The sequence below is a fragment of the Carassius gibelio genome, chromosome A1 (genome assembly GCF_023724105.1).
Source record: "Carassius gibelio isolate Cgi1373 ecotype wild population from Czech Republic chromosome A1, carGib1.2-hapl.c, whole genome shotgun sequence".
Taxonomy (NCBI): Eukaryota; Metazoa; Chordata; class Actinopteri; order Cypriniformes; family Cyprinidae; genus Carassius; species Carassius gibelio.
Window position 1 is genome coordinate 6,940,739 of NC_068371.1, and position 27,753 is coordinate 6,968,491.

The following is a 27,753-nucleotide window of genomic DNA, read 5'->3' on the forward strand; positions in this document are numbered from 1 at the left end:
AGTGGAAATCTTTTGTGGTTTCAGAGGAGTCTAAACAAACCCTTTCTAGAGAACTTTATTCAAAATAAAACACTCAAAAAGAAATAGATAAAAAAATAAATCTCAATAAATATATGTTAAATTAGTTTGCTCTGTGATTTTCTACAACAGTCCTGCATCTGCATGGGTAAGAAGTAGTTATCAATTGTATATAAAAAATAAAACAGTACAGAAAAGAAACAGACCGTACATCACTATAAACATATATATATATATATATATATATATATACAGTATTGTTCAAAATAATAGCAGTACAATGTGACTAACCAGAATAATCAAGGTTTTTCGTATATTTTTTTATTGCTACGTGGCAAACAAGTTACCAGTAGGTTCAGTAGATTCTCAGAAAACAAATGAGACCCAGCATTCATGATATGCACGCTCTTAAGGCTGTGCAATTGGGCAATTAGTTGAATTAGTTGAAAGGGGTGTGTTCAAAAAAATAGCAGTGTGGCATTCAATCACTGAGGTCATCAATTTTGTGAAGAAACAGGTGTGAATCAGGTGGCCCCTATTTAAGGATGAAGCCAACACTTGTTGAACATGCATTTGAAAGCTGAGGAAAATGGGTCGTTCAAGACATTGTTCAGAAGAACAGCGTACTTTGATTAAAAAGTTGATTAGAGAGGGGAAAACCTATAAAGAGGTGCAAAAAATGATAGGCTGTTCAGCTAAAATGATCTCCAATGCCTTAAAATGGAGAGCAAAACCAGAGAGACGTGGAAGAAAACGGAAGACAACCATCAAAATGGATAGAGGAATAACCAGAATGGCAAAGGCTCAGCCAATGATCACCTCCAGGATGATCAAAGACAGTCTGGAGTTACCTGTAAGTACTGTGACAGTTAGAAGACGTCTGTGTGAAGCTAATCTATTTTCAAGAATCCCCCGCAAAGTCCCTCTGTTAAAAAAAAGGCATGTGCAGAAGAGGTTACAATTTGCCAAAGAACACATCAACTGGCCTAAAGAGAAATGGAGGAACATTTTGTGGACTGATGAGAGTAAAATTGTTCTTTTTGGGTCCAAGGGCCACAGGCAGTTTGTGAGACGACCCCCAAACTCTGAATTCAAGCCACAGTACACAGTGAAGACAGTGAAGCATGGAGGTGCAAGCATCATGATATGGGCATGTTTCTCCTACTATGGTGTTGGGCCTATTTATCGCATACCAGGGATCATGGATCAGTTTGCATATGTTAAAATACTTGAAGAGGTCATGTTGCCCTATGCTGAAGAGGACATGCCCTTGAAATGGTTGTTTCAACAAGACAATGACCCAAAACACACTAGTAAACGGGCAAAGTCTTGGTTCCAAACCAACAAAATTAATGTTATGGAGTGGCCAGCCCAATCTCCAGACCTTAATCCAATTGAGAACTTTTGGGGTGATATCAAAAATGCTGTTTCTGAAGCAAAACCAAGAAATGTGAATGAATTGTGGAATGTTGTTAAAGAATCATGGAGTGGAATAACAGCTGAGAGGTGCCACAAGTTGGTTGACTCCATGCCACCCAGATGTCAAGCAGTTTTAAAAAACTGTGGTCATACAACTAAATATTAGTTTAGTGATTCACAGGATTGCTAAATCCCAGAAAAAAAAAAATGTTTGTACAAAATAATTTTGAGTTTGTACAGTCAAAGGTAGACACTGCTATTTTTTTGAACACACCCCTTTCAACTAATTGCCCAATTGCACAGCCTTAAGAGCGTGCATATCATGAATGCTGGGTCTTGTTTGTTTTCTGACAATCTACTGAACCTACTGGTAACTTGTTTGCCACGTAGCAATAAAAAATATACTAAAAACCTTGATTATTCTGGTTAGTCACATTGTACTGCTATTATTTTGAACAATACTGTATATATTATAGATCTCAGTTTAAAAGCTTCAGTTTGTTTGCTATTCAGTTTAAATGCTTGTTTCGATTTATAGTTTATTATATTAGCCTATATTGTATTGTATTACCTTATATTATCTTATACCCAATAGATAATTGACATCAAAAAGGGAATTCATGGACAATATCTGCTTCATTTTGTTCATATTACATTATTAGCCCATATTATAAAGAATTGAGCTGTTCTGTGTAATATATATATATATATATATATATATATATATATATACATGTGTATATATATGTATTTTTTTTATGATTTTTAATATGTCTTGGTAACGCAGTGTAAAAAATATTTTTTTCAGGTACCCAAAAATGTTCATCATTTAGTTACATCAAGGGTCAAATAAAATATAAATAGCACACTGACGTTAAAAGTTTGCTTGTGTGTGTGTGTACAGGTCTGGTATAAAGAATGTTTTTGCTATTATAAAACAATTCTGAGGCCTATGTTGTATATATTTGTTAATAGAGACAATCCGGGTTTTCTCTGTGTGTGTGTGTGTGTTTGGTTTTAAATATGTGTATTTTGTTATCTTGTTTTCTTTATTTAGATTTTTTTTCTTTTCTTTTTTCTGCTTCTAAAGAATAAAATATAATATAATTAATAAATAAATTTGATTATTCTCAGGTGGCCTCAAATGTCCTCCCAGCAGAATTTTTTTTTTTTTTCTTAAGAAATATATATATTTTTTTAAATGTTGGGAACATTGGATTTGACTAAATCTACATAAAATGCATTCACAATGGTAATATTTACACAGTGGCGACTGGTAAATATTTAAGTGAAGTAACACATACAGTCAATAAAGGCTTTTGTATTGCATATATTTGTATTGAAATAAAGAAGAGCCTGTTTTATTCTTACAATGCTTGAAAGCAAGTCTGAAATATAAAGTATGAGGCTGCGCAAAGCTAGAGTCATTATTTAAACAGGTCAGGTGCTGCATTCGTCCAAACAATGACACTGACACCGCAAATATGCAAATGAGAACATTAACCCATGGTTTCGGAATGCACATCCGTTTCTGAATACCCATGATTTATAATCCCTGGTTTAATTATAATGAACAGTGTGAATTGTGAAGCAAGGAGCCAGGATTTCGTTTACCAGGGGTGAAATAGTTCAAGCCCTATAGTGGGTTCCAGAATCCTTTCTTTGTGTTCTTTTGGTTCTGACCTCAGTGTAAGTACAGAAATCTGAATTCTGCAGTGTCTGTGTTTTCACTGCAGTCATGGAAAGTGTGTTCAGTGAGGCGTAGCTCACTTCATCTTCACCCTGTGAAAAAAAAAAAAATAAATAAATATATATATATATATATATATATATATATATATATATATATATATATATAGTACTTATACAAAATACAAAGAAAAAAAAATTATGCTGGGATGTCATACACATGTGATGCAGTACCTTGTAATATCTGTTCTCAGTCTGTGTTGCTGCAGCAACTATAATTAAAATAGCTTAATTCAGATGAAATAACATTTCATTGTTCACAAACCTCTACAATTGTGACATTTTATGACAAAGCTGCTGTCTGACACATCATAATTGAGTTCAGGAGTGAAAGATCACCTGTAGTTTTCCTCCGACAGAGGCAGAGAACACAGACGGAGAAGAGGAGAACACACACTGGACACACACTGAACAGCGGGTTCCAGCAGGGCTCTGATACAGGTGTGGAGGTGCTGTTGAACCTCTCAGCGTGAGGAGACGCTGGTTCTTAATGGAACACAAGTGAAAGTAAGTACACATTTTTATATAGACGTATTCTTAGTTTCACATATTTTATGGTGCATATATATTTTAAAGGATGTTTTAGTTTACTATCTGTATATTTTTTCACACATTACATCCTTTTGGGAAAGTGTAGTAGATGAATGTTCACAAATACTAGTGAGGTTTGTGTCAAGATTTTTTCTGCTATTTTGCTTTTTTTTTCCATTTCATGAAATTTTTTTTTTTAAGTATATTATCCACATAAACTAGAACACCAAGATATTTTCTTACCCAAGAGAGATAACCGAGTCGTTCTGTTTCCATACTGGTACTCAGAGCCTACGATGTTGTGTACATCGTATACTTTTCTTTCTTTTATTGCACAATAATACAGTCCCTCGTCAGAGACACTGAAGTTTGTAATGTGTAGATCATAGGAGTTACTGGAGCTGTTCAGCACGAAATTAAAACGTGGAAATGTCCCCTGGAACAGGTTATCAGCCTCTATTAACAGAGATGGTTGATGTTCATGCGAGCAGTTTCTCAACCAAAAAATGTGTGATCCTAATGGCATGACACAGTCACAGTAGAGAGTAATGCTGTCTCCTGCTTTAACTCTCATGCCCACTTCTGCCCCAAAGACTCTCTGCTGTTCACAGAACAAAACACCTGCAAAAGAAAATACAAGCTCAAATACATGAAAGAGGACTGTCAGTCAAATCAAAAGAATGCAAAAAAACACTTAAACAGACTTACATACAAGCGTGATGACAATCACTATTGCTCGCTCCATCTCGGTGACTGATAAGATAGAAAAGGGTCTTCAGTGTAAATGTCATCTGGCTGACTCTGGTGGGAGGGATTTCTGATAAAGGGCTTTGAAATGCTTAAAGGTTGGGGATTTTTTCTTTTCCTTAGATTTTGGGTTTTATCAAATTCATTAGTACAAATCTGCTTGTTAAACTCAAAGAAAGTTTCATTTTCTAAAACTCTTAAAGTAAAATTGTATATATAAAAAAAAAACTTTGAAAGTGATCTTTAAAATTTTAAAAATGCATCAGATGTTATATTGTTGCCAGCACATCACATTTGTGCAAATCAGTTCTTGCCTAACTGAAGCTGAATTGAGATTTATATATATATAGTGACAACATGTTGAGATTTACCTTTCATTATAAAAGCCCCTAGCAGAATTTCAGTGAATACATTAAAGCGGTCTGTAACAGGAAGCATACGGTCACATCCTGTTATACCACTTTCTAAAAATCTCTGAACTTTGGTGATGACTCTTTCTTCAGTTAAGATTAGAATCTTTGCTTTGGGCTCTAAATGTCTGAAATAGTTGAATGTGAGCATGTTTTGTATGTGTTTTATGAGAATGTTTTTGCTTTTGATACTGTATGTATTGCTCTGCATGATGACATACAATTGCTTGTTTCCATAACTATATCCGCTACCCACATATTCAGGCTTGTCAACTAAACAAAGCTAGCTCTAAATGCACTAGGGCAGTGAGATTTGAAAGTTGTGGTTTTCCTGTTCCAGCATTAAACAATTTAACATGCTTACTTGAATTCGTAGTAAAAAAAAAAACAGTGTCTGCAGGTTAAAACTTTTGACCTCAAATATGCAGTTGATTAGTCTTTTTTATAATAATAATAATAATAATAATAATAATGAAGACAATACAGCTATATATCAACAAACACACATAAAATGAAACAGAAAAAAATAAATAAAAAATAATAACCACTGGAAACATTTGTGGTTAAACATCAAATGACTTACCACTTTACAAGAACCTGCAGCTCTAAATCATCAAAAGATACTGGAAAAAACCCTTTTTTGTTGACATCAAACATTTCTAAAATTAGTAAGAAAAATGCAGAATCAAACTATTGACTAAGAGCTTCCAGTGAGATCTATATTTAATCTGGCAGAACGTCTTAGATTAGCCAACAAAGTGGTTGCTCTTTCAAAATAATAGCAGACAACAACTAAGTATGACAACCTAGTATGTTGTGGTTACAACTTCCACCTATCTCTGGATACAAATAGGCCAATAGCTTTTTTTTGTTGTTGTTGCTTCAGATCGTATATATTTGAAACATTTCCAATCACATTCTTTATCTAAAATATTCACAAACTTTGTCATTTTAATCATGCAAATTTGGGAAAATAAACTAACTTGACTTGACATTTTTTATGGCTATTTTCAAGGTGATTAAGATCTATAAACCATTGGCTGCTATAATGCACATTTCCAGCAAGGTTTAATCAACATTTTGATTAAAAGGATAGTTCACCCCCCAAAAAATGTATTTGCTGAATATTTACTCAAACTCAAGCCATCCAAGTTTTAGATGAGTTTGTTTCTTCATCGGAACAGATTTGGAGAAATGTAGCATTACTTCACTTGCTCATAAGTTGATCTTCTGCAGAAGTAGAGTCCAAACCAATGATCTATAATATAATATAGATCAGTGGTCCAAACAGTTGATAAAGCATCACAATAATCCACACCACTCCAGTCCATCAGTTAACCCCTGTAAAATTACCCTAAAACGCCCATTTGGAGTATACGCATGGTTTTGGTCTCTTTTGAAAATGTGGCACTCAGAGGTTTATTCTGTTTATAGGGAAAAAAAATTTGAATCACAAGAATCTCAGTTTTCCACAAATATGTCATGTTTATCTTCTTTTTTTAGCTTCATTAGAACCAAACCCAACAAACTGAAACACATTTATGAATGAGGCTCATATTTTTATATACACATGTTGCTAGTCCTGTTGTAAATACAGTATCTTAGGAAATGTTTAGTAACTATATGGTTTTGTCTTTTTTGACATTTTGTGAAAACAAGTAAATCAAATAAATAATAAGTTGTGCTTGTTGTGATTGTGTCTTTAGTGCTACAATGATTTTCAAAATTCTCAGTTCATCAGAGCAAAAACTCCACATGTCCATGACATTGCAAATGATTCCAAATGATAAAAAAGATCCACAATAAAAAAAAAGTGCAATTAATATCTCTAGACAGAACATCTTACGTAATACAGTATCTCTGAATCCAAGTTGGAAAAGTGCAGTTCTGGTCTTTGTTTCACAAGATTGCATCCATTTAGCTGAGGGCCCTGCTTATCGAAGAAAAAACTTTTGCAAGGAAAGCAGGTTACTCCATTCAGGATGTTTAGCTGTGCTTATGTTCTTGTTTACAAGGCAGCTTTCCAAGTTTTATAAGAGACTTTGGCCTTTTAAAAGTGTTTGAACTCCTACTTGTCGTTGACCTTTATGAGTCTTTATCTTTTTCCTTTTTCTTTTTGAATATATTCTTGAGCTCTGAAGATTTCTTGCCCTTGTCTTTACTGCAAGATTCTGAAGAAAACAAATTTGCACATTGACCTTCATTTCCGAGAAGGCTTTGGGAAGAGCAAGACACTGAAGACGCATGACTGAGATCACCAGGACTAGGCATGAGAGGGTTCCCATAAGACTTTTCTAGAATGCCGTCATACACTAGTGTGCTGAGCGAGTCTGGGGCTGGTTTCCAGAGCATGAGGTCAGGCAGGCCAAACTGTCTTGGGTTCGTAACCAGGAATTCTTCCTGACATATCTTATGACTTGGAGCCTCCACAGTTAGACCCACCATCTCCCTCTATTTTACCAATGGGAGTTTCCACAGATCTGTCTATCTTGCTTTGCATTCGTGGTGTCTCCATTGCTATGTCTTACTCATCTTGAGAGATTTTTTTGAGGGGATTTCCCTATTCTCTTTAAAGGATTTGCTTCTCTCAAACTACTGTTTCAGTATGTTTTTTGAAGCCATATCCATTGAAATATCTGTTATTTGTGTTCATTAAGGCATCTAAATATCTTGTTCCACTTGTGGTATCTATATTGAGCTCTGCTTCTGGTATCACTCTTGAAATACTGTCCATATGATCTTTTCTGTTTTTAAGCGATCATTGTCTCTGACTATTCATGCTAATTGCTGCCGGACATATTTTTTCTGTAGAGTAGTACCTCATTGTGGAATCCAAAGGTAGATCCCTGGGTAATTTCCTCGAATCGATCCTAGCCTCAGTTTCTCCTCTACCCAGTTGTTTAGGATGGTCAACAGTTTCATCTCTAGATGTCTTTCTTGATGAAGTATTTATGTCTAGTTCGTATCGTGAAACTTTTCTTCAGATGTTCACCAAAGATTCATCCATTTCTTCCTCTGAGATCTTGCTGGAGGGGCTGTACTCTTGTTCATCGAGGGAGATCTTTCGCGGTATTCTGTCAGAGAAAATTTATTTTCTTCGAGGAGAAACATCAAGGGTGCTGTACATTCTGTTGATGGAGGACCCGATAGAATCTGTATCTGAAGATTTTTCCATAGACTCCCTGTCAGAAAGAGAGACACTCAGCAAATGTTCACACAAAAATTCATAAATTAACATTAACCTGGATTAAAAATTGCTGTAAAAATTGTTAGTTTATAATACCTAATGCATTAGCTAACCTTATGTAAAGTAACAGTATTTTTAAGTATCTTTGAGCTGCTCTTTTCAATGCGATATATAATCAAAGGACAAAAATTCTGGCTGACATACTGTCTCACAAGAGGGGAGAATTTGATATGCTCTTCTTCTTCTTCATCTCCATATCAGCGAACTGGAGTTAGTATGGTAATCAGGAGGTCTGGGTCAGGAGATACGATGACCCAGATATGGGTCTGGGTCATCGCATGGGCACAATAGGCCCAGATCTGTGAGAACGTACCAGAGATCGTGGGCAACATTTCAGAGGTGCACCTGTTACTGAAAAGTATATGAATAATTAATGCCTGTTATAATAATCTAACAGTTAAAATTATTTAAATCCGCTGCAATGTGTTGGAAATGTTTTTCTACCTGATGGAAAACAAGCAGTAAAACAAATGTAATTTTTACACATTTTGATAATCTAAAAAAATTTGCACAATTTGTGTGAATTGTAAAGCCTAAATACAATTGGCAGAAGAGAAAGTGACACGATGTGTGGCCAAGTATGGAGTCCCATTCTCTGAGTTTATGCTCTTCATTTAATCCAGGACAAGTTGGGGGCTCAGTGCCTTTTTCGAGGGTCTCACCTCAGTCGTGGTATTGAGGGTGGATGGGAGTACTGGTCATTTACTCCCACGAGACTCTAATCCATGACCTTTGGGTTCCAAGTCCGACTCTATCACCATTAGGCCACAATTGATGATGGTTAATGTCAATGATAAACTCTCTAAGCACATTTACCCACTTGTTAGAAACCGGCCTTTTGAAGATGACTAAAGCCTTGCAAGAAACCCTTGACTGGGGTATTACTATGCAATGTTGAAGAATAAAACTCGAAAAAAAACTTTTTTCCAGCATTTTCAAAAAACTATTGACTGCATGACAACAGAACCACAAGTGCATTTCTGGGTTTTGGGTTTCCTGCAACCAGATGAGCAATGCACCTTTTTTTTTTTTTATCAGTCAGAAAACTCTGACAGCTTTTTACTTTTTTTAATGTTCTCATTGGTTGACATATTTAATTCACTCAGCTTATATATATATATATAACATTAAAAAAAAGAAACTGTAATAAACTAATAAAGAAAAGACACAAGTACCAACCAGGAATCTGCTGCATTTCCTCCTCCATGTCCTCCACCGAAACAGGCACTTGATAGGACTGAATTGCAGCCCGGGGCATTAGAATCCAGTTGGGGTCTGGGTAGAGTAAAGCAGTGAGACTGGGTAGGCCTGCATTTTTCATCACAGGTAAACCACAAAAGCTCTCAATCTGCTGCCATCGGTGCAGACGCTCACGTAGACAAGCAGTCACCTCTGCTAGTGCATTCCTTTAACAAAATACATGCAGGTCAATGTAAGCCCATACTTATGTAAGTGTACTTATGCTTCGTATTCCCTATTGAATATGAAACTTAGCATAGACAAACCCAAACTCCCAAAATCTTTTGGACAAACACTGACAATTTGATATACTTGACTGCATTATTTTGTCAGAATGGCAATGGAATGAACGTTTTAAATGTGATAAAACAAATTACTTGGCCTCCAGAATTCTCTGATCCACTTGATCCAGTGAGGAGCTGTGAGCAACATGTAGTGTACCAAACACAGAACTCATTTTTTTCTTGATCTTCTCAGCCTGTGCAAAAAGTGAATAAATAATTCTACACTGTAAATATTTTATGAATAGTTTACAAAAAATGTTTAATTTGCTGAGAATTTACTCACCCTCGGGCCATCCAAGATGTAGATGAGTTTGTTTCTTCTGCAGACGAAGTGATGTAATTCTTAATTTCTCCAAATCTGTACCGATGAACAAACCAACTCATCTACAGCTTGGATGGCCTGAGGGTGAGTAATTCTTCATCAAATTTTCATTTTGGGGTGAACGATTGCTTTAATTCAAACTTGAAAATATGATTCAAACTGATCCCATGCATGATAATACATCTTCATCTCTAAAATACCTCATCTTTAGCTGTAACGAGTTGTTGTTCTGCACTTTGCTTCTTGACGTTGTAGTACTGGACCTCCACCTCATGGGTGAGCTGTAGCCACAGCTGAAAAGTTTCAGGAACAGACCAGAGGGTCTGCATGTCTTGTTCGGCCCTCTTCAATGCATCAAGCACCTTTACAAGGAGCACAGAGAACCATCAGGTGTAGTGGAGTCTTGCTGGGAGATGTTTAACAGTGAGACATGCAGATCCTAACCTGTCCGAGCTCTTCTTCTGCATACCGAAGACGGGTGAGTTCACTCACTGCTCCATCTTGGAGTTTGTGCAGGCGGTAGGCCTCTTCCTGGGCACCCTGAATCTCATCCCTCATCTTTTCCTCTAGATTCTTCTTCTCTACCGTCACGGTGCGCTTCTCTTCCTGGGCCTTTTCCAACCTTTTCAAAACACATACAAAATGCGGTGTTTGTGCTCAAATGTCACTCTCGCTTGTATGTTATGTTTGGAAGTCTTATTTTAGTGAATTGATTCCTTATGATTTAAATAAATGGGTTTAAAAATGAATTATGCATTTTAAAAGAATTCTTATAATATTTTGAATATTGACCCATTTTTGCTGCTCTTTAGGGTAAATGCAATGTTGATGGTTAATGAGGTTTCCTAATCAAGGACCTCAGTATTTTAGTGCTAGAACTTTTTTCAAAATATTTAAAATATTTTTTAAACATATATACCATACACAAATGTTCAAAAGTTTAGGGTCGGTCGGTTTTTTAATATAACATAATAGAAGATTAGACCAGCAAAAACTACTACTAGTCTGAATTATGAACAATTATAAACTGTGACTTGTTGAATCAAGTGCAAATAAAACAGCTTTATTTATTTTGGGGAATACTCATATGGTTCAAACTGATGCTGAATGTGGGGATTTGGGAATCTAGAAGATGTACTCACTGCTCCTGTATGTCTCTGAGGCTTTGTTCAGCTCTCTGCAAGCTTTCCAGGTCCTTCATCATCTTTGTTATATGTATCTTAGATGCTTTATTCTGTACTTGTGCAAACCAGCATCCACCAACACCCATTACTACTGACACTATCAGAACCAGGTCTTTCATCCAGTTGTATGGGGGTCCTGGAGCAAAGGGAATATTAGTCAGACAACCAATAAATATATCATGTGACATCTGTGTGTTTATTTCGCCTGTTGACTGGATATCTGCTGAATATATTCTACACTGTGAGAGAGTCATTCTACTGTGTGTTCTCAACAGGCGTGCATGCGGATATTTGATTTCACATGCAATGCAATGCAGAACTATATATAATAATGACATTTAAAAAGCCACGGCTGTTTGATCAGAATTTATTATACCATGGCTTCAGTCATTTAATGATCTGATTTGCAACTGAAGCATAAAGTGCATACAATTCAATCAATGCACTGAACCACTGCAAAAAGACCAAATTTAGGAGTTTTTTAGTGCAGCAATTTAACTTCCTAATTCATTTTCACAATAAGTGGTCATATCCTGAGAGAGCTTGGAAAATGGTTCTTTAAAAATAATAAGCCTACATTTTATGTCAATATATGTAAAGTTGACACATACGTGTAGGTGGGCCAAACAGCACTACATCCAGAGCTTTGAGCTTAAGTTTTTGTTTGTGTTGCTGGTCCTGGATCTTCAGACAAGTGCTCATAAATGATGGCTCATTGGCAGCAATTCTGTAAATGCAAAACAAGAAACTATTAGCTGTATCATTTTATATAGCTGTTTATTGTTTGTAATCAATGCAATTGACTAAATGCATTAACTGTAAAGACATTTATGTTACAAAAGATCTCTGTTTTTAATAAATACTGTTCTTTTGAACTTTCTATTCAAGAATCCTGGGGGGGGGGGTGTTCTTTTATTTTTATTTTTATTTTTTTTTTTACAAAAAAGCAGCACATCATTGATAAAAAAAAAAAGTTTACAAAGTTTTGCAGCAAATCAGAATGATTTTAGATGATTTCTAAAGGATCATGTGACATTGAAGACTGGAGTAATGATGCTGAAAATTCAGTATTCCATCAGTATTAAAAATGTATTAAAACTGAAACGGTTATTTTTAATCATATTAATATTTCACTGCTTTTACTGTATATTTCTCTCACATTATTTCAGCCTGGGGGACCATAAGAGACTTGTTTTTAAGACATCATATCACCCCTATACTTTTGAACTGTAGTTATATTCACTGTAATCATTTACATTTGCATTATAACATTTTCAGTCTGTTTTCTGTGATTTCTGGCGCTTTTTTTAAAATATATATATAAAAGTATACTGTAACTAAAATGATTAGCACTGAAGATTTATATGCCTTTTATGGTTTTAACTGTTGAGAACTGTTGAATTTTCATTCGGTTCGGTCTTGATTTGTCTCACCTGGGCAAGGTGTTCCCATTGACATGCAGCTCTTTGAAACCCTTTACATATTGAGCCAACTCAACAAACTCTCTTAGCCACCTCAAGACATCCTCCTGAGTCCAGTTATGAACTGACAGAGGGAAAGAAAGCAGTGAAAGAACCAAAAGAGTGGCAGCCGCAGAACGTGACTATTTTTACGTCAAGAACATACTAAGACTCAATCATTGAGACCATCTTACCCTCAGAAGTTTTCCAGCCTTTCCAAAGCTCATCCAAAGTGATATGCTGGTCCTCGTGATGGAGTTTACTGTGCTTGTTTGCCTGTTGTTGTTGCTGCATATCTTCAATGATGAACTACAGTCAAAGAAGAGTTGTGGATGCATGAGAAATTGTTTGAAATTACCTTCAGACAGCCAAAACCTACAAATGCAGTGACACACATTTAAAACAACACCTGAGTAAGCATTCAAGATCAAAAGAGCTCAAGTGTCTGTGAATGTGTTTCTGTCTGTCGCTACTGTAATCAGATGCACCATGTGATTCCAGGATTCTTCACTGCTTCAATCTTCCTATCTACATTATAGCAACAAGGAAAAGAAACCCAATACCAGAGACAGGGACGTACTTCAGGACATTACTTGGAAACTCATCCCCCTCTGCTATGTTCTCCAAGAGCCAAGGCTGAACAGTTTGTCTGAGGTGCTGGATGGAAACATGTGTTTCTAAATTGCCCAACAGGCTTAAGAAAGGAGCTCGAGGGTGCTTTGGCATAACACTTCAGCAATTACACAAACCTCACACAGACATACCAAAATAATTATGCTGAGTTTATTAATCTTTAGACCTCACAACATTTGTGCTACACCACCACCACCCCAAAAAAAAAACACTAGAGACAGAGTAGCTAAACTACTCCAAGGAGAGCCGTGTTCATCAGAGTAAGTTGCCATTATTTTACTAACCAGCCCTATTCGCACGGGATTAGTATTATCTATAAAAATCCTTACAAAACATATTACTAATAAAATACTATAAAAATTATTTGACTGATATCCATCCACCCCCGCCCCCAATGATTTTATATCATGATATATCGAATTCTTATGTCCACAATAACCGTGATATGTATGATTAGGGCTGTCACGATAATAGATTTTTCATATGTTATACTGTAACTATTGAGAAGTGGTTTGATTATGGTATGGCTGGGATTAGAGTCTCAAAATGATCTTTATGTATTTACATGTATAATACAAATAGAATGTAAAGGATTTGTACAGTTTGCATTTTAGAAGCTGTTGTTTTGTATTGTTGTATACTGTATGTTTCAATATTCACAGCAGAATTCATGGTCTGCTCTGTTTGTTTTGGAGGCTTCACAATTTGGATGAAACTGAGTGATTATTTATCAGTTTTACCTCCCTATTCTTGTTGTTATTATTATTGTCACTACTACTATTAAATAAAATATAAAAATTTGCCTACTAAATAAAAACTAAAATAAGAAGTATTACCTTGTAATATTTCAATATAAAAGTCATTTTATATTACATTACAACTGTAAAATTGCAATACTGATCTTAATTTCTTCATTTTCAAATGTTTAACATCATGATTCACATTGAAAAATGGAGCACATATTTATTTAGTTAATTGAATTGCAACCTTTGAAATAAACACACAAAGCCATAATGCAATTTTAGTCTATTTCAATGAATCATCCAGCCCCAGTTTTTGAAAAGTAATTGAACATTCTATACATTTTTACTGTTATTCTCAAATACATTTTCTAGTTAAGATCTGTAAGACTGTGACATTAAAATGCATTGGCCATAAGGTGTGGAAACCCTGCAGGATTCCCCTTCAGGTGTGAGGAAACTTTTTTCTGACTTGTGATTGTAACATCTGTGAATGTTGATTACCTCGACACTCTCCTCCACCTCAATGCCTCCATCCTGATCGTCATCCATGTCTCTGTGGATGTGCTGAAGAGCCTCCAGGCTGAAGCGGTCAGCCTCTGTCATACATGGAGGGCTCACTTGCAGACATGGATCTGTTATGAAAATTGGACAAAGGAGTTCGATGTTTCACTATTTCACCAATAGGTTTGTATTATAATAATTATATTAATAATACATTTTTACTACATACATTTTTCTAGTTTTCTAGTTATGATCAGCTACAGAATATTTCCTAAACAGTTTTAACTGCTCTTGTTCTTATCCATTTGACTGCAAATTGCATGGATCTTCAGAATGCAAAGGGGCATGCTGAGGATTAGCGAATACAAACATGAATACTAACATTTGTATAGCCTGTATTTGATCGTGCACACGTGCCTGAGAACACAGCTGTGTGCTTGTACAGTCCAGGGTCATCTCTGGAACAGACGCAGAAGATGAGTCCGCGCAGAAGCAGCAGTACGCTAAAGCAGAACTTGTGCATCGCAGGGTTCATGTGCCAATTACTGTCTATGATTTAAAAAACACATGTGTATCCAAATGCAGCGTTACGTGATATTGATGTTATAAACAGATCCAGCTCCAAGAAAAGGTTTGGAGCGCCGGTTATCAAAGCAACAGTGAGGGAATTTCAGAAAAAACGACAAAACGTTAGAAATCTTTGTTTGCAACCCCAAAGAATAAACAAAACATTTAAAAAGACAGATATATCCACTTTTCTTTTCTTTTCTTTTCTTTTTTTGAAAATTAAATAATAAAAATAATAAAAAGCCTTCCTTGTTACGTCCCAAAGCAAAAGAGGAACAAAGGAAACCGAATAATAAACATGACTTTGGAAAACGTTTAACGAGAGAACTCTTCCGCCTTCAAAACACGGAGTCAAAAAATAAAAATACGATGACACAGAACAGAAGTCCTTCTGAAGTCAGTTCCTTATGAACGAAGATCCTTATGAAGCGATAGTACTTCTCTCTAGAAATATTTGGGTGTACATGAAAGTGTTCTAGTTACTTAATGTCACCAAACTTTGTGCTCGCATTTTCCGTGCGTCTGCGCTTCCAACGCCAACAGCGAATTTACTAATGAATATTAATTAGATTGCGTGCCGCGTGCAAAATAGCCTACACTAATTTGCTGAGAAGTTAACGTGGATAATGAATATCAATTAGGTTACGTGATTGTATGCATTATAACTGCAGAAATGGTTTTCAAGATATCTTTTTGTATTTTATAGAAAAAGCAACTGCTGCGGGTTTGGAACATGCTGGAATAAATTAAGGAATTTTTTAATTTGGGGGCATCTCTAAACCCAACTAGAGAATTATGACAATTTAATCTATTAGGCTAATTAACTTTATTAATAAGCATCCTATTCAAGAATCTTCCATTTATGGGGCTTTCACAGTGAAACAACACATTTGCTCTCTCATATAGGCCCATATGTACACACACACACAGACACACAATGTTCACACACAATCCTGGTCTCAGGATTAAATTTAGATCCCTGTCAGATAAACATGGTCGAAGACTCATACACTCAGAAACAGCAACAGAAATAAAGATTCAAGTCACACCTCAACAACCTCATATGGTCTAAAAATAAATCTGGGACATGAGCGAGTGGATGCCAAGCAGTGGGGGGAAACGCTTGGCCCTTGAAACATGTACAAGTGACAGGTGTCTGTCATTGTAATTCAGGGCTAACTCACTTCAAAGTGAATATGAGAAACATCATCTCATTTATGCCCCTGGTGGCCAGATGTCGTCATTCTGTAATGGAAGCTTTGCTTCTCATTTGAGATGCTGACTTTAAAACATGAGTTTAGTTGTATATGTGTGTGTCTAAATGTTACAATTTGATGTTTCTGTCCTGTTGGTTAGAGTTGAACCACACAAAGTGGGAAATAGTGGGTGTATACAGAATGGTATACCACCGTACTATAAACTGTAGTGTTTTGTCTACTGTAGTTCAGCAGCACTGCATTCATACTGTGAACCATATGAAAATTGTATTTATACAAGAAGCATCATTAAACCGCTACTTTTAGCATTTGACCAAATCACAATTTCTTTTGAGAGTTAGGACGTTTATATTCAAAACTTGATTTAAAATGCAAAGGATAACCAAGGTGGTCAAATAATTATAATGTAAAAAAAAATATATAAAAAACTACAAGTTATTTCATAAACAAAACATAAAAAACGGCAATAGTGTGAAATATTACAAATTAACGGTTCTATTTTTCTATATTTCAAAATGTAATCTAACGCTGTGATGATAAAGCTGAATTTTCAGCAGTCATTACTCCAGTCTTTAATGTCTCATGATCCTTCAGAAATTATCCTAACATGTATCAATATATCTCAAAAGTGATAGTATAAACATAGTTACAAAAGATTTAAATTCAAAATGAATGCTGTTCTGATGAATCCTTGTGGAATATTCCATAAAAATATTAGCAAAACACTGATTGTCCATAATTAACAACTGAGCAAATCAGCATTCTAGAATGATTTCTGGAGGATCATGTGACACTGAAGACTGGAATAATGAATGCCGAATGAAAGAAAATAAAATAAAAAAAATTATAAGAATAATTTTACATTATTCAAAACAGTTCTTTACATTTGTAATATTTCACAATATAAAAAAAAAAAAAACGTAGCCTTGGTGAGCATGAGATTGGGGTCAAAAACATTAACGGCCGGTTTCCCGTACAAGGATTAAGCCTAGTCGTAGACTAAATGTCATTTTAAACCTGGATTTATTGAAGTAGCTTTCTCACACATACAATAGTCTCAGACTTGCACTAGTCTAGACCTAATCGGATTTCTAGAAGTAGGATTAGACCTAATTCATATCTAAATGAAGTCTTAAATTAAACCCGGTCAAAAACATGTGTGTGAAAAACTTTTTATACATGTATAAAATTTATGTTCATTTATTTTTTAGCCCATACAATAAAAGTCAATATGGTCCAGCATTTTTCACATCACACTGACTTTCATCGTATTGGCAAAAACCACCAAAACTTAATATATATAATTTTGGTGTTCCATAAAAAAACAAAAATCATACAGTTCATGACGTTTTAATTTTTGCCTGAACTATCATTTTACGCACACAGTGGTCAGTATTGCAATCCCCATACCACACTTTCTTGATGGTTTTAATTTAGCACCTTAAGAGACAAACATAAAAGAAAAACATTACACTTTTTGAATCTATTACAGTGTTTAGTGATCCATTCCAAAAGCAACAGATACACTGGCCCTTTAAGAGTTAGACAGCACCAATACAGTTCAAATCTGCTAGAGAGAATGCACTCAAAACTAAAACAGCTGGTAGCCATTTGGCAAAGATGGTAACTTCCAAAATGTAAAACAAATTCATTGAAACGCTTGAAAAAACAGACATCAATTCTCACCTTTTTTTTTTTTTTTGACAAAGATAACAGTGATCTAATACACTAGTTTCTGTTTAACTGCAAGCACAGTGGCACAGGTGATACTAACTTACTAACTAGCACAAATGGTGAAACGCAACATGGTTAGTCTTGAAATTAACCAATCAGGTCCTCTGATTTGAACACTCTGGAAGACAACTGGATACAAGAGAAAAATAACACTGAAAGCATAAATGGAAAAGTTATGCGTGACCTTCACAATTTGACCTTTAGATTTGGCAGTTTTCATTTCAGCACTTGCACATGGTATGCTTTAATATTCTTCCCTGATTGAGGAACTCAATGAAAAAAAAAAAGCTCACAGTAGATACTAGTTAATGGCTTTGCAAGAATTACTGGGTTCTGGCTTTTACTTCTTCCAAAGCAACAGTTTCTAATTCAGACCAAACAAGGCTGACAATAAAAAAAAAAAATGATACACAAATGAAGTTTCATAGAAATTTCCCCTCAATCATGGAATAAATGTTTAGAAATATTAACATTAAAATAATATGTCATATTGTAATACAGCAATAATGTTGTATAAAAGAATCAATATAACATTTAGACTCATATATTAATATTAACCATGATAGAAACGGATACATTAAAAGAACCAAAACCACCGGCTGCTGTTCCTATATGAATCCCAAAAAGTAACAAAATGCAGTCCATACCATAAGTGTCTCTTTCTCTCGGATCCGATGATGCATGTAGAGTTGGGTGGGGGTGGGGGGGGGGGGGGGTACATAAACAGGACAGCAAAAGAAACAAAGATTCACAGACATGAGATGACATTTTGCTCTGTGAATTATACTGTAAAAGGTATAAACAAACACTTATGTCATATTCACAAATGTTGTAGTGTAATATTCTACCAACAGATCCTGTTATTAAGCAGTAGTGGTTTAAGGCCTCATTTCTAGTTGCTTTAGACAATAGCAATTACAAAATTGAACATTTGGTATTAAGTTTTCATTTTTTTTTAATTCCATGTGGCATTGGCATAAAAGGGCACATTTTGACGCAGCAGTGATGCTCATGAAGGCTGTGCCACTTCTGCGGTTTCATGAATCAAAACATATGAAAGGAAGGATAAGATTTCAGTTCCTGTAATCTACACGCAGCAATGCGAGAACAAGTGCTTTTTCCGATTCTTTCCATTCAGCTTGACACCGCTAAGCTAGTTGACTATAAGCAGGGATGGGTCCAAAACAATCTAGTCAATTAGTGAAGTTGACTAGTTTATCTAGATTTTTAGTACAACAATTACACATTCAAACACCCATTTGAGCATCTCAGTACAAGTGTTGTGTTTAAGATGCCATGTTTCATTAAAAACATTCAACTAACTACAAGACTGAACTAGCTGGTCAGGCCACCCACCAATGGCCAGATTTACTGAACAGAGCATATTAGCATAATCCCATAAAAAGTTAAAAACGTTGATAGGAGTGGAAAGTTTTGCGGGTGATCTAGACGATGTGCAAATTAATGTGTACAGACGCAGCCTGATCATTTCCAATGACCAACACAATCTAGCAAGAGGAGCAGGCATCTCAAGTGCAAAATGGGTTAAGACGTGATTTTTTTGCATATTAAATAATGGCGCAAACTACTGCAAACCTTAGTAAATCTCATTGCATGATTAATTTAAATACCTCACATTAATTGTCTAAAAGTGAAACTTCTTCAAATGAATACGCAATAAGATCAGCCATAAAAATAACCATGTCCTTGCCTTTTAATCCCTAATTTTTCAATGTCTTCAGGAAATTATGACAATAGCTTCTTGACGCCAAAAGAGGGTTTGCAGTGGTGCGTTAGTAAATCTGACCCTAAATTGGTTGATTCTGAAAATGTTGCACATCCCTATCTAAAAAAAAAAAAAAAAAAAAAAAAACACTAGAGAGATAACTCAAACTTTCATTCATGCATGCTACTTGTAACATGACTGTGCTTACAGAACACCACACACACCACAGTCACTTCTCTATATGGTTAAACCACATGACAACAAAGCAGCAAATTTCCTACATGCTGATTTTAGTCTGATACTAACAGTAAATCATGACACTGAAAGCGTGAATGATATGCAAATGAGACCTGTACAGTCCTTTCCTACCACAGGGTTTGAGTCAACCAATTAATTTGAAATCGCAGACCCATTTAAATAATTTTGTGCGCTTATGTTCAACTAAATGGAAGTCATTTGGTGTGGGATATTTTATAGGTTACTGTTATGTTGGCAGCTTGAATATCTATAGCCAATGAAAAAGGGCCAGATCAATGGCTATGTGTACGATGAGTACGATATGGCACACACGGCCAACCGGCAAAGTCAGTTAAAGCTTTTGTGTTAAAGACTTCATATGAGAAAAAAAGTTTAACAAAGCAGAAGAGTCACCTTCTCCCAAATACACAAAAACGGCATCATTACATATTAGTTTAGTGGAGAAAAAAAAAGATTGGGGAAAAATACCAATATACATATTACAAAAGAGAAAAGGGTCTGGTGAAACTCCAGAAGACTTAAGGCATTAGCCAAGACGAGTAAAGGCAGCTATAAGTTCAGGCTTTTAAAATGCCAGAACCATTTCCTTCTGAGCCCAAACACTCACAAGAAATATACAAAACTATTTGGTAACAAAAGTTTACTATATGTTATAAAACTGAAAAAGGTGAAAAATGTACCTTAGCTAAAGCTTATAAAATTATGTATCAATAAAAATAATAATAATAATAATATTCCTTGGTCCGTAAAAACTATATTACTAAAACTTTCCTTCCAAGCCTGGCGAAACAGTGCATTAAGCCCTTTAGTAGAAAACAACATCTCTCAAAGCAATTTCCAGCTTGCACTTACTTCAAAAAGGCTTTGTATTTTTTTTTTTTCATGTAAGGCTTATGCATTGATCCTGTGGCATCTTGATCCACGGCACACATCACTTCTGTTGCCACATCCTCCGACATGAGGAAACAGATTGAAAAAGAACCGCAACAAAGAAAAACAGAGAGAGAGAGAGAGAACAGAAGAGAGACATCTTCATTTGTTTTGTCCAGTCTCTGTGTGAAGTCTTGTCACTCGTTCTTCTCTCTCTGTCGCATCATTATCCGTTTTCGTGTTCTGTATCCCATGAATCTAGGGAAGTCTATGTGTGGACGAATCAGCATCTCTCACAAAGGCTCACTTACTCACACACGCAAACGCACATTGAGATTCCCAGGCTAGGAGACAGACATAGCTGAGGAAGAGGAAGATGAAGACACGCTCCCTGCTGCCATGTATCCTGCCTGGCTGTCCACGGCTGACTGCAGCAGTAGGCTGGAGGATGAGGAGGATGAAGATGGTGAGGTGGAGGAGTTGACCCGTAGTATGGCTCCCGCGGCGCTGCAGTGAGGACGCGGTCCTGGCTCTGGCGTGTAGGTAAATGTCAAAGCTGTGGAGTAGATGATGCCATCATTACGGACCAAGGTCACAGGAACCTGCACTGGCTGCCGAACCCACCGCCACCCCTCACGGAACGCAGAGATGTCGGGAACCACGCAGAGAACACTTTCACCACACCTGCAGGAAAAAGAAATTGCTGACCATCATGTAATGGATATTCTCAATATAACTACAACTATATTGCTCATCACGGGGTATTTGCAAAGCATCACCGACTGCCATAAACTAGAAGTCATCCGATTCGAGCTTCGGATGCGTAAAATATTTGAACATTTGCTTCTAGACTGTATGCGACCATCTGAATGGATATGATGTATTCTAATCAAAACTATGAGCGTGAGGCTAGAATTAGCAATAGATTTCCACTTTAACATTATTCTGTGAACACCATTTCTGTAAAACAGAAGTTTAGAATAATTAAGTCAGACATAATTATTTTATCATTATTACATTGTTATTAATGTTGATTAGCCCCATAAAACCTACTATGTTTTTATTTAGGGGGTCATTTGTTTTGTGTGGATATATTCATACATTCATTATATTCGTTAAAATTATTCTTTTTACCATGGTAAATAAGCTGAGTGTAAAAGTCGCTTCAAGACCTATTGGAAAGTTCTGTGCGACTGCCACTAGGGGGAGAAATGCGTAAATCGTATCCAAATGTCGGAGAGAGTGTAAAGGCGGTTAAAGACTTTAAGACCCTTATTACGAGTTATATCACCAAGTTAGATCATGTGCAAAAAGAGCAAAGTCAAATGATCTCAAAATAAATCCTGTATGACGGATTCTTTAACTCAGTTAAACAGACTGTGGCACACATTCAATGAAGACTTAATGTCAACGTTATTTCCCTTCTACTCTGTTCACTTGAAAGAAGGTGTATCATGCATCAGACCTCTTATTTTGAAATGCCAGCTGTTTTTCTATTTGCTGAGCTGTACACACTGTAATTGGTGTGTTGGCTTCACCTGTACATAGTGTCTGCCTCTACATCTCCAAACCAGACTCTGAGGTTAGGCGTGAAGTTCTGTCCTGTCAGTTCCAGCATGGCAACATCTCCTCCTCCATTCAGCTACAACACCAAGCGTTCAAGGTTACTTTCGTACAAATAAAATGACAGATTTCTATGCTCTTTTAAAGTAAAAGTTTGATGTAATATGAAGCCATGCAATACCTGTAAACTTTCAACAACAGGCACGGGTGTGACAGGTGAGGGTACAGGGCCCATCCCCTCATAGAAAGTGTACTCTGCTTTGTCTGTGCTGATGATTGTCCATGACGCCCCATCGTTGATCATTTCTTTGTTTGTTTCTTTGGGACAGGGTGTGGCCTGGGAGTAGTAGGAGAATGATTTAATTGTTTACCATGATTTTAAAAATGATTCATTTATATTTCTAGAAGTACCAATGGACTTACCTGGAACTGAATTATCCTCTCTTGCGACAGGCAGAGGTACATCCTCTCTGTATCTTTAAGGTAGAAGGCACATTTATGTAGTTGGGACACAGGATCGTCAGCATCCATTAGCGCCGTCTGCTTGTCCACTTTACGAATGACCTACACACAAACACACATCATTTCACCTCCTAAAAATCCCTGCTATGTAAATTGTTACACAAACAAATTAGTACAAATAAAATAAAGGACGTCAATTCAGAGTCACAGCTATACATCATTCTCTGATTGAACAGGACACAGCTTCTTATCCCAATCATTTTGATACTGAACAATCACAGTTATTCTGACTGATGAATGTTAAAGTGGATAACAGCTTACAAGTCGTGGAAGAGCCATGCCGGTCACAGAGCACACCAGCTTCACCGTCTGACCGTAATGGATATAACCGTCTCTGACTGTAAACTCTTCTCCCTCTGACTCATCATCATCCACTGGAATTCAAAATTACACATTATTACAAATCCATAAACTAAAAAAAAGTGCCCATTTAAAACAATTAAAAGACAGATGCATCATTTTTACACGTTTTCATTAGATGTAATGAACTGCTTGTGTCCCTCCAGATGCACTAGGGAACAATGTCCACTCTTGGTGCTGGTTAACATACTTTATGTGACCACAAAACCAATCATAATTAGTACAGGTATATTTTTATCATTAGTAATATGCATTGCTAAGGTCTTCATTTGGACAAATTTAAAGGCAATTTTCTCAATATTTAGATTTTTTGTTACACCCTCAGATTCCAGATATTCAAATCGTGGTATCTCGGCCAAATATTGTCCAATCCTAAGAAACCATACATCAATGGAAAGCTCATTCAGCTTTCAGATGATGTGTAAATGATGACTAGTTTTGTTGTCCAGGGTCACATATTGTGTTTAATAGACGTGTGTGATAAAATACTCACATAAATGAATGTAGAAGGCTCCCCACTGTTGTGAACTAGCATGGAAGTTTCCCCCTTCCACATGAAGGTACCGCGTACTGACAGTCTGAGACCGCAAGCGGTTAAAAAGAGCCACCTTCGTCCCAGAGGCTATGCACACTAGAATACATTAAAAAATGAGACGAGCAAACATTATGGACAAATTATGACTAATGTAGTCACACAAACAAGAAACTAATTTGACTCACGGTCTGCATTCTTCAGCGACTGTTTCTTTTTGGAAGGTTTGGAGATGACCTTGATTCGTTTGCTGAGGAAGACACCGATATCCGCGCTGTTCCCGTAGAACATTTTCACTGTAAGCATGAAGTGCTTCCGTTTGTCCGAGTCAGAAATGTACAATGTTTTTGCTGTGCAAAAATTCTGCAGAAGCAAAGCACAAAAGCTATGATACCAGAAAGGGATTTCCGAAGTTAAGAAAGGCAGCTGCGATATGTGTAGCAATAAAAATCTATAAAGCACCTTGCCCTCCAAGTTGAGCTGCTGCATCTCTTGTTCACTGTTTCCAATGCCGATAAAGGCACAAGGCTGAGACTCCTGCTCTGAGCAGCCCTCTCTCTCCATCTGCTCCTTCTTTTTCTTCCAGCCACAGCCCATCAGGTACACACATGGTGGAGGACAGAAGAATCTAACGAATCAAAGAGAATCTGAACTGATTAAACAACAATTCACCTGGATGCTTGTATAAGATATTCGATTTTACACAGCCCACCTTACATGAAATGTGAACGAGTTGTGTTAGCTGGACTTCCCAAAAACTTGATTCATAGTCATCATAAAACTCAATCCGTTTAACTTCTGAAATGTGCCATATACCCAAGTAAAACAGGATATTCAACAAGAAAAAAAAGCATTCCGAGAGATTTGACTAGACCAAAAACATCTTTATGACCCCATTAACATCTCTATTGGGGTCTATTTAAGTAACAGGGTCCATATTCATCAGTAATCAGAAATGCGTGTAACAAATGCATTCTGACACATTCCAGAAAATGCCAAAAGACTTCACCAACCATTTTATATATATATATATATATAAGAACACATTTAAATAACAGGTGTAAAAGCTAATGTATCTCAGCTGACCATTTATGATCAGATCAGCCAAAATTATGACCGTGATGATTTATTATCCATGGTTAGACCAAAAATCTTTATTATCCACCTTAATAGGCTCAGTTGTGATTATTTTTATGTTGACTTTCTTCACTGTCCATAACACACATAAACATTTATGCATACACAGTTATGGCTAAAATCCATCACTCACCTTTTTTCATTGCCGTATGATTTCTGTGCGACTTTTGCATGCAGTATGAGTACTGTCTGATCTCCTCTCTCCTTCAAGTAGTTGCGCATTGCCTCTCTGCAAAACCACACAATACAATAGAAAAATGTATTTAAGCTGTAGTTTCCTAATGAATGCTTAAGCATTACACATGAACTTTACTGTGCACTTACCTTGTTAAACGCTTTGGCTGAGGGAGCTCCCCAAATTTCCTACAAGACACAGTCGAGACACACTTCAAACATCACTCCGATTAACACTACAAAATAGTAATAATGCTGGAAAACAACACTGTCACATCCAAGTTATCTGCCTACCAATACAGCATTTCTGAGCAGGATATACAAGTTCAAACGTACATAAGAAGCCCTATTCTGCTCACTAGGTTTTGAGACATCCAATATAAACCTTAAAGTTAAAATACATAATACATTTTACATGTTAATGAGGGGATGCTACAAATTCACAATTTTAAAGTTAAGCAGTTTAATTAAAAAGTGTGACATTAATCAAAGAGAACGCTTTAAATCATCTTGAAAGATCTCAGTCTCTGTTACGGACTCACTAGACTAGCTAACTTGGCTGGCTAACATCTGCTAACCTGCCCCCTCTCTGTCTTGTAACGTAACGTTACACCAACTCACAAGTTGGCTCAATTTTTATACATTTTTAAAAGAATAAAGTAAGTTAAAGTTTCACAACACGCCGTCAACACATTTTCATCTTTATAGTTAAAGATTTGTTCTCCACAGTATTCAGTGTTTATGGAAAACTGCTGAAAGTCTATCAGCTAACGTTAACTAAAAGCTAAGCGGCTAAGTGAATAAAAGAGCCCATCGTAGAAAATCTCAAAACCCACACAGAAGTACGTCGAAACGGGCTACTAGCACAGAGACAAGCGGCTATGGGTGTAAAGAAATAAACCAAAGCAAGTTATCTTAACTAAACAGACAAAACTTGTTTAAGCTGTGACTTTTCCATGCCCCGTTCGTTGATAATTTCGCTGCTTACCCTGTCACAACAGGCGCCATCTTCAACCACTCTCTCTAATAACGCCAACAATCGCGAGATTTCCAGCACCACGCTGCAGACTGCATTTACACGAGGGGGAGGGGCAGTGTGAGAAGCGCGGGGGGGGGGGGGGTTAGTTGTAAATGCGTGGGAAAGTTCTGAAGTCACGCGAGAATTCGCGCTCGCTTACTATGGGAGTGTTTGAGAGCGGGTCCCTTGTCTGTCATCGCGAGAGTCAGCAGCGGACGGCTTCCAACCAAACGCGTGTGAAAGTTCTCACGATGGGAAGAGTGACCGCACCTTTTGAAGCGCGGGCCGTGAGAAAAAGATTTCTAGAAGGAAGGAAGCCAGGGGACTTCGACACCTGCAGCAGGAAATAGTGATCTGGCGTGGGGCCGTTAAAAAGGATGTTATTAAAAGTCTTAAAAAGTTAAGAGTATAATAAAAAGTTCAAGTTTTCACCTCTTTCAATAGCATATGTTAGATCAATGATTATGAAAGCAATCATTATGTAAATCTACACATTGTGTGTGAACTAATTAATGCGATAGTTCTGTGATACCAACTGAAGTACTTTCATATCACCAGATGGCAGTATTGTTTCACTGTGGAAATGTATTATACCACAAACTGGAGACTTTACTGCAAACTGGAGAATTTACTGCGAAACAATTTATTTTACTCAGAAATCTCACAAATAACGACAATTAAAACGACAAGTAACACATTTTATTTCATTACTTGATTACATTTTCAGTACAGGAGAGTGTGCTGATTTGAGCATGTGGGGAAGATGAGCCACCCCATGTTTCCAGACAAACTTTGAAGAGTTAACAGTTTTACTGACCTTATGATGGAGCGGCCCATGGAATAATTAGTTCTGGGGTGCAGTAATCTACCTCAGATCAACTATTTATGATCAGCTATGATTCGCATTAGTTAACACAAGGTGTCAAAATATGTAAAAGAAAAGCATACTAATATTATTGATGCACTGAGATCTTTCTCACCTTTTCTCCATAGAGATTCAAATGTGAAAAAAATAACTAGTGTTACTTATAATCAGTGCATTTTAGTAGTATTTTCATTTATATTATATTATTTACTCATATTTTGAGTTAGATTTTATTTTTATATTTTCAGATTTCATTCATGTTTATTTTTTTTATTATTTGTAGCTTTAATTCATTTTATTTCTGATTTAGTTTTAGTAATTTAATACTTCAAATTTAACCTCAAACTTTATTTCAGTTAGTTGACAACACTTAATCTTTTAATGATTTTTGTTGTTGTTGTTGTTGTTTTAAATCTAATTTTAATATTTTATTTTATTTCCACTTTATTTCAATTACCAAAAACTATTTTTAATTATTACTATTTGTAATGTGCTTGTATTTTCTGCATCAAAATCAACTCAGTCACCCAAAGAAGTTTCAATAAACAAATTCAACACATAGAGCTGAAAATTAACTTGAAACGATCTTGTAATAATTAATTAATTCATAATCAAATATTAGATCATGGTAGCAGACTGTCAGTAAATGAGCTGGGTCTATCCCACGTGTTCTTATATGTTACGTGTAATGTAAATGTGGTTTGATAAGTACTTTCACTTAAA

At 36.2% G+C, this 27,753-nt stretch overlaps 3 protein-coding genes across 10 annotated transcripts; all 3 read right to left on the bottom strand.

Annotated features, from left to right (window-relative positions):
- Positions 1-2,247: 2,247 nt before the first annotated feature.
- Positions 2,248-6,224, bottom strand: LOC127971750 (uncharacterized). Of its 2 annotated transcripts, XM_052575078.1 has the most exons (6): positions 5,458-6,224; positions 4,426-4,470; positions 3,961-4,338; positions 3,526-3,672; positions 3,361-3,398; positions 2,248-3,219 (listed from the first exon to the last, which is right to left on the bottom strand). In XM_052575078.1, exons 2-6 carry the CDS (start codon positions 4,460-4,462, stop codon positions 3,067-3,069), a joined length of 753 nt encoding a protein of 250 aa, XP_052431038.1. In that variant the 5' UTR covers positions 4,463-4,470; positions 5,458-6,224; the 3' UTR covers positions 2,248-3,066. The 2 variants fall into 2 exon arrangements, with proteins under 2 accessions (XP_052431038.1, XP_052430967.1); XM_052575007.1 differs by lacking the exon at positions 5,458-6,224 and having other exon boundaries at positions 4,426-4,685.
- Positions 6,225-6,335: 111 nt separating this feature from the next.
- LOC127971541 (stromal interaction molecule 2) lies at positions 6,336-15,596 on the bottom strand. 6 transcript variants are annotated; one of them, XR_008156888.1, is made up of 12 exons: positions 14,905-15,596; positions 14,488-14,618; positions 12,805-12,919; positions 12,584-12,695; positions 11,762-11,877; positions 11,109-11,286; positions 10,411-10,588; positions 10,167-10,328; positions 9,738-9,838; positions 9,301-9,527; positions 8,266-8,420; positions 7,907-8,056 (listed from the first exon to the last, which is right to left on the bottom strand). XR_008156888.1 is itself a non-coding variant. In XM_052574657.1 (11 exons), the coding sequence occupies exons 1-11, from the start codon at positions 15,020-15,022 to the stop codon at positions 7,863-7,865; spliced, it is 1,632 nt and encodes a 543-aa protein (XP_052430617.1). In that variant the 5' UTR covers positions 15,023-15,596; the 3' UTR covers positions 6,336-7,862. The 6 variants fall into 6 exon arrangements, 2 of the variants coding, with proteins under 2 accessions (XP_052430617.1, XP_052430824.1); XR_008156884.1 differs by having other exon boundaries at positions 8,266-8,466; XR_008156880.1 differs by having other exon boundaries at positions 8,266-8,472.
- Positions 15,597-17,686: 2,090 nt separating this feature from the next.
- On the bottom strand, positions 17,687-26,253 carry LOC127971879 (recombining binding protein suppressor of hairless). 2 transcript variants are annotated; one of them, XM_052575206.1, is made up of 11 exons: positions 26,136-26,253; positions 25,298-25,336; positions 25,107-25,202; positions 24,299-24,464; positions 24,025-24,199; positions 23,798-23,935; positions 23,206-23,318; positions 22,846-22,986; positions 22,604-22,759; positions 22,398-22,501; positions 17,687-21,543 (listed from the first exon to the last, which is right to left on the bottom strand). In XM_052575206.1, exons 1-11 carry the CDS (start codon positions 26,153-26,155, stop codon positions 21,204-21,206), a joined length of 1,488 nt encoding a protein of 495 aa, XP_052431166.1. In that variant the 5' UTR covers positions 26,156-26,253; the 3' UTR covers positions 17,687-21,203. The 2 variants fall into 2 exon arrangements, with proteins under 2 accessions (XP_052431166.1, XP_052431234.1); XM_052575274.1 differs by lacking the exon at positions 26,136-26,253 and adding an exon at positions 25,984-26,127.
- Positions 26,254-27,753: the final 1,500 nt, after the last annotated feature.

What these genes read in the sequence shown, in the direction of transcription:
- LOC127971750 (XM_052575078.1), bottom strand. Translation starts at nt 4,462, where the DNA reads ATGGAGCGAGCAATAGTGATTGTCATCACGCTTGTAT. An exon ending in GATTGTCATCACGCTTGTAT is followed by an intron (nt 4,339 to 4,425) that starts GTAAGTCTGTTT and finishes TTTCTTTTGCAG; the next exon opens with GTGTTTTGTTCTGTGAACAG. An exon ending in CTGAGAACAGATATTACAAG is followed by an intron (nt 3,220 to 3,360) that starts GTACTGCATCAC and finishes TTTTTTTCACAG; the next exon opens with GGTGAAGATGAAGTGAGCTA.
- LOC127971541 (XM_052574657.1), bottom strand. Translation starts at nt 15,022, where the DNA reads ATGAACCCTGCGATGCACAAGTTCTGCTTTAGCGTACTGCTGCTTCTG. An exon ending in CAGAAGAAGAGCTCGGACAG is followed by an intron (nt 10,329 to 10,410) that starts GTTAGGATCTGC and finishes CTCCTTGTAAAG; the next exon opens with GTGCTTGATGCATTGAAGAG. An exon ending in GGAAATGCAGCAGATTCCTG is followed by an intron (nt 8,057 to 9,300) that starts GTTGGTACTTGT and finishes TCTTTCTGACAG; the next exon opens with GGAGTCTATGGAAAAATCTT.
- LOC127971879 (XM_052575206.1), bottom strand. Translation starts at nt 26,155, where the DNA reads ATGGCGCCTGTTGTGACAGG. An exon ending in CAGCCAAAGCGTTTAACAAG is followed by an intron (nt 25,203 to 25,297) that starts GTAAGTGCACAG and finishes GTGGTTTTGCAG; the next exon opens with AGAGGCAATGCGCAACTACT. An exon ending in TCATACGGCAATGAAAAAAG is followed by an intron (nt 24,465 to 25,106) that starts GTGAGTGATGGA and finishes TTGATTCGTTAG; the next exon opens with ATTCTTCTGTCCTCCACCAT.